General features: G+C 49.4%; 1 protein-coding gene across 1 annotated transcript; it reads right to left on the bottom strand.

Moving 5' to 3' along the window:
- Nucleotides 1-2,700: 2,700 nt before the first annotated feature.
- LOC125534486 (2-methylpropanoate--CoA ligase CCL4-like) lies at nucleotides 2,701-4,873 on the bottom strand. The gene is made up of 2 exons (XM_048697697.1): nucleotides 4,567-4,873; nucleotides 2,701-4,435 (listed from the first exon to the last, which is right to left on the bottom strand). The coding sequence occupies exons 1-2, from the start codon at nucleotides 4,810-4,812 to the stop codon at nucleotides 2,957-2,959; spliced, it is 1,725 nt and encodes a 574-aa protein (XP_048553654.1). The 5' UTR covers nucleotides 4,813-4,873; the 3' UTR covers nucleotides 2,701-2,956.
- Between the last annotated feature and the right edge of the window lie 845 nt (nucleotides 4,874-5,718).

Raw genomic sequence — 5,718 nt, 5'->3', positions numbered from 1 at the left:
AAAATAACCATGTTGATGACTACAACCCGGTGACTACACAATTGTTATGTTGTAACTACATATAGTCTTCCCACCTATGATGATCCATCTCTCACCAAATTACTACGAAGATTTGCTTGGATTCTACCATGACACAACGCGCCACCTTCCCTTCGCCAACATCTCCCACCTGTCCAAGGGCATCTCATGTAGAATTCTCTATAGAAATATCGTTCTCGCGGGGATGCCTACTTCCATCAAGAAGTGAACCACAAAATGATTCATGAGTGAAAGAAAAACCGAAAATGCATTCTCTATAGAAATACAACAAAATCCGAGCATTACCAATTCGTAACAGAAAAAAAATCAAATGGAGGGCTGCACCATAGCAGTGGCCTACTCGTGGTAATCACATATCTACAGAATTAGTCCACTTCTAGACAAAACATCCAATTGCTGAGATGGTCATTAGATATAGGCAAGGTTAGTAGTGAGGTTGCAGGTGCGGGGCGTACGTGCCTATCCCTAACGACCAGTCGGCAGGTACTTAGCTTTCTCGTTTAACAATTTTTCATCCAGATTACCCCATTGAGCAAAGGTCTTGCCAGTTTTTACCCCAGTAATTTTTTTGAGAGCGATCTGCCAGTTAACTCCGTGCCATCAGATTCCTCTTGGCATTTTTTTCCAATGCCCGAACCGGCCACTTGGTTGAGCAGCACCGGTTTTGTTTTTCTCCTAGCTGTCAGGTGTACGTGTGCACCAAATCGTGGGAAAGGGGAACACTTATCTTGAGCGGTCAAGTACGTTCAATTTTCTTCTAAGTTCCAGCAATCGCTAGCCATTTGCATTAGACGGTAGAGATATTTACAAGCGCCAACAGGTGGCAAGGATTGAAGAGAAATGAAAGGAAAGAGAGAGACTCCAGAAAGGGGATGATAAGCCGGGGTCCCCAAATGGGTGCTGTAAGCACTTCACACCAGCAATTCTCCATTGCCCCAAGGTTGCGCTAATGATTTGGATCAAGCTGTTAACTGGAGCAATTTTCCCGTTGAAAACTCTCCTGTTTCTCTCCAGCCACACCTCCTAGACCACAATCATCATCACCGCTTTCATGCCCTTACGGTATCTATCCTCCGCTCTCTTCATGTACTGCGCCGACCGCCGAGACCAGGCGGCCAGGTTGTAGGATCAAGAGCGCTGCAGCCCGTCCATGTACTGATACGTTTTCATATTTGCAGTGACACCGGGCAATCCCAAAAAAGATGGACAGACGTCTCGAGGTTCCGACATCATAGCTGGCAAAAATATTCATTTGGACAGTACGTTCAATTTTGCGAGTTGTGTTTCGTTATTTTAATGTGATGATAATTTAGCTTCCTTGATGCAAAACATCGGAGGACGCATTTATTTTATGCTTTGGGAGATCATCAAACTAAAACATCACATTCTATTTTACAGGTCTGCCGTGCTATTGTCGAACATGTGTTTTTAGTTGGGCTCCAATGATGTGTGTCCATTGAAAATTAGTACTACCGGTTATTAACATAATAGTATGGGATTTTTTTGTTATAATAGAAATGTATGTTTGGGCACTGAGTCTCTCTTGAGTAAAACACGATCCAGAAGGCTCTTAAAAATTAAAAGGGGTAAAAACAGACAATATTGTCACTAAATGGGGTAATTCGGATGAAAATTTGTTAAATGGGGTAACTAATGTCAAAAATGCTAAATTAGGGGGTAAAAACTGGAATTCACTAAAAAAAAGTATGTATTTGATTGATGCAAATCTTGCAAAGAACAGGATCCTCATAGTTCTTCATAAGTTCTCATAAATCTTGGGAAAAACACAAGTTTTCATGTAATCATCGTAACAGAAGTAGCCACAGGTTGTTTGGGAGCAGAGCAACAGACGCAAGACGGCCACCCACACCATACAAGACTATCAGTAGGTTTCTCTGTCCTCCTCCAGGAGGAAGTTCTTGTCGATCGAGAGAACTCATGTAGTTTGTTCACTTGCGGTAAAGAATGTCATAGACTCATAGGGGCTACGCCTACACATCAAGGTCAAAGCATGGGCGCGTCATCGCTTCCTTACTCCTGCATGACAGGCTTCTCTCGTACAGCCATTCAGAACTACAGCTACAAAAGATAACAGAACTTGTTTGTAAACCAAAGTATAACTAACAGGAACTAATGTTACCTTAAACATATTGTCTACAACTTTCTAAGAATCTCAAGTCAAAACATACACATATCCTTTTACAACGAAGTTGAGCTCCTGAGACAAACGTGAAGACACTAGGTTATGTATGTAATTAAAGCTATACCATGAAGAGAATGTCTGCAGGAGTCTATGCTGACTGATGCATTATGCTCAATTATGTTCATAGTGAGTTTAGTGTTAGCAGCAAGAACTTATAGCAGTTAGATGATGCCCATAATGTAGCAAAACAATTGAAAGCAAAACTACAATCATCAAGAACAACATAAAACATGGCAAACTGAACATTTTATACAACTTTGAAAGAATGAACCATTCTAGTTCCCTACCCATGTAGTAATACCAATGACTTCTTAAGTTGGATTGGTCCTGCACTCTGCACCATCTTATGTGTTTATTATTTTCTTTAAGCCATAGTTCACCTGTTAATTTTTAGGAGATGGTTGAATGTTTTGAAAAAAAAATAATCGATGGTAGTGTTGTTATCCAGCAAAATCTGATGAGGCAGCATGAGTTCAGTTAATTTTCAGAACAAAGAATACAGACTATTGTTGGAAAGTAGTATTCTTCCTTCTGTCCTGATATAAATGATTTTAGCCCACCACTACTAATTCGGAAATACCAAAACATGCCCAATCAAGTCCAAGTTCTCCAGTGATATCTAGAACGTCTTATATTTGTAGCACTTTGCCCACCCACAAAGCAAAAGGGATGAAAATTCAGAGACAAGCACTTTGCCCATCGCCATGCCGTACACTACATCTTGCTGCTGCTACCCCTGCGAGTGGGGCCCATCTCCCGGGCGAGCTTCCGGAGCACGTACTTCTGGACCTTGCCGGTGGATGTCTTGGGCAGCTCGGTGCTGAACACCACGGTCTTGGGCACCATGTACCCCGCCATGCGCTTCCGGCTCCACGCGATCACCTCGGCCGCGGTCACCGCGCCTGCCGCGCCTTCCTTCAAGCTCACGAATGCGCATGGTGTCTCCCCCCAGAACTCGTCCGGCCGCGCCACCACCGCCGCCTCGCTCACCGCTGGGTGGCCGTAGAGCATGGATTCCACCTCCACGCTGCTGATGTTCTCCCCGCCGCTGATGATCACGTCCTTGGACCGGTCACGGATCTCGAGGTAACCGTCCGGGTGCATCACCCCGACGTCACCCGTGTAGAACCACCCGTCGTCCCGGATTGCCGCCTTTGTGGCCTCGCTGTCGTTGAGGTAGCCCAACATGACGCACCCGCCGCGGAGCACGATCTCGCCCATGGTGGAGCCGTCCCGCGGCACGCTGCGGCCGGTCTCGCCGTCCAGGATGTCCACCTCGGCCATGCCGGGGGTGCGCACGCCTTGCCTCGCCTTGAGCCGCGCGCGCTCCGACGCCGGCAGCTTGTTCCACTCGCCCTTCCACGCGCAGGACACGACGTGGCCTCCAGTCTCCGTCAGCCCGTACCCGTGGCTGACCTCAAAGCCCAATGCCTCCGCACGATGCAGCACCGCAGCGGGCGGCGGCGAGCCGGCAGTCATGATCCGTATCTTCCCTGGCAGTGGCCTTCTCACGTCCTCTGGCGCGTTGGCCAGCATGCTGAGCACGACCGGCGCTCCACAGAGGTGCGTGACGCCGTGATCCGTGATGGCGGAGTAGACATCCCTGGCGTCGACGCGGCGGAGGCAGACATTGGTGCCGCCCAGCGCGGCCATCCCCCAGGGGAAGCTCCACCCATTGGCGTGGAACATGGGCAGCGTCCACAGGAACGTCGGCCGCGGCGGCACCGCCCAGTCCACGAGCGTCACCATGGTGACCAAGAAGATCCCGCGGTGGCAGTGCACGACCCCCTTGGGCGCAGCCGTTGTGCCGGAGGTGTAGTTGAGCACCAGCGGGTCCCACTCGCTGGCCGGCCGGACCCACTTGAACTCCGGATCGCCCATCTCGAGGAGCCTCTCGTACGTCAGATCCGTGGCCGGGGCCGGAGGGAACCGATCCTTCTCGTGGTCGTGGGTATCCTCGACGAGCACGACGCGCGGTGCGGCGTGGCCCGGCGGCAGGAGCCGGAGCGCGTCGTCGAGGAGCGGGAGCAGTGCCGGGTCGACGAAGACGAGCCTGGAGCCGGAGTGGCGGAGCAGGACGGCGACCGTGCGCGCGTCAAGGCGCGTGTTGATGGTGTTGAGCACGGCGCCGCTCATGGGCACGCCGAAGTGCGCCTCGTACATGGCCGGCACGTTCGGCAGCAGCACGGACACCTGAAGCAGTTGGTTCACGCCATGGATCATCATGCACCAACCGAATTCATGAACTCCGGTGACGAAGAACAGACACGCTACAAAATCACAAGGTGTTTGTGAAAACGACGACGGGTGGATGGTTTACTTACGACGTCGCGGCGGGAGACGCCGAGGGAGGCGAGCGCGGAGGCGAGGCGGAGGCAGCGGCGGTAGGTCTGGGACCAGGTGAAGACGGTGCCGTGGTAGACGACGGAGGGGCAGTCGGCGAACACGGTGGCGGCGCGCTCCAGGAAGCCGAGCGGCGTGAGCGGGCAGGAGTTGGCCGGGTTCGCGCCGAGCTTCTCCATGTTCGCTGCGCATGCAGCTCGTGGATGGCTTTCGGTGCGATGCAACATGCAAGAAAGCCAGGTAGCTAGGTGGTCGCACGCCCACCAACCGTGTGGGGTGGCATGGGACGGTCAGGCAAACACTGGTGATAAATGCTGGATCGCTACTACGTTTACAGCAGAAGAGGACACGCCGTTTTCGTCGGTCTCTGCATTTTGTGTGTGAACTACTCCGTAAACAATATAAGAGCGTTTAGATCATACGGAGGGAGTAGTTCACATGCGACGAGCTCCTCCTTTATGAATTCGTTCATCTTTTTATTTTTTTACAGGCGGGCATGTTCGTCTTGCCTACTCTTGTTTTCTAGCGCTCGGTTTCTGACATCTTAGCCACGTTTTTTTATCGTTTGGTTTGTTATTAGTCATGTGGTCATCTATCCACATATACTCACTCTGTTTTGTAATGTAGTGTATATAGATTTTTAGAAAAGTCCAACCATGTAAGCTTTGTTCAAGTTTGTGAAGAAAAACATTTACATATAGAATGCCAAACATATATCACTAGATTCATCATAAGATGTACTTTCATATTTTTATATTTTTGATATTGTAGATATAAATAGTTTTATTTATAAACTTGGTCTAAGTTTACAAAGTTTGATTTTTTTAATCTATAAGCACTACATTATGAAGAAAAATGAGACCGTCCCAGGGCTAAACCTTGTTGGCTCTTTTTTATAGGAGTAAACTCCATGAGCACCACGCGCTAGAGCCGAGGCTTGAACGCGGGCGAGCTGACAGCTAACCTAACTGCCCAGCCAATGGGTCGACGCCCCATTCTCATACGCACTATATTATGAAAGGGAGGGAGTAATATAATCTCTTTGCTGGCATGGGCTGTTTTTTCTTTCTTTAAAAGGCCTTCAACGACATGACACATTTCTGTAAGAGTGTGACGCGCAATTGCTAAAGGTC

The sequence above is a fragment of the Triticum urartu genome, chromosome 2 (genome assembly GCF_003073215.2).
Source record: "Triticum urartu cultivar G1812 chromosome 2, Tu2.1, whole genome shotgun sequence".
Lineage (NCBI taxonomy): Eukaryota > Viridiplantae > Streptophyta > Magnoliopsida > Poales > Poaceae > Triticum > Triticum urartu.
This window is presented reverse-complemented; position numbering and strand designations above follow the sequence as displayed.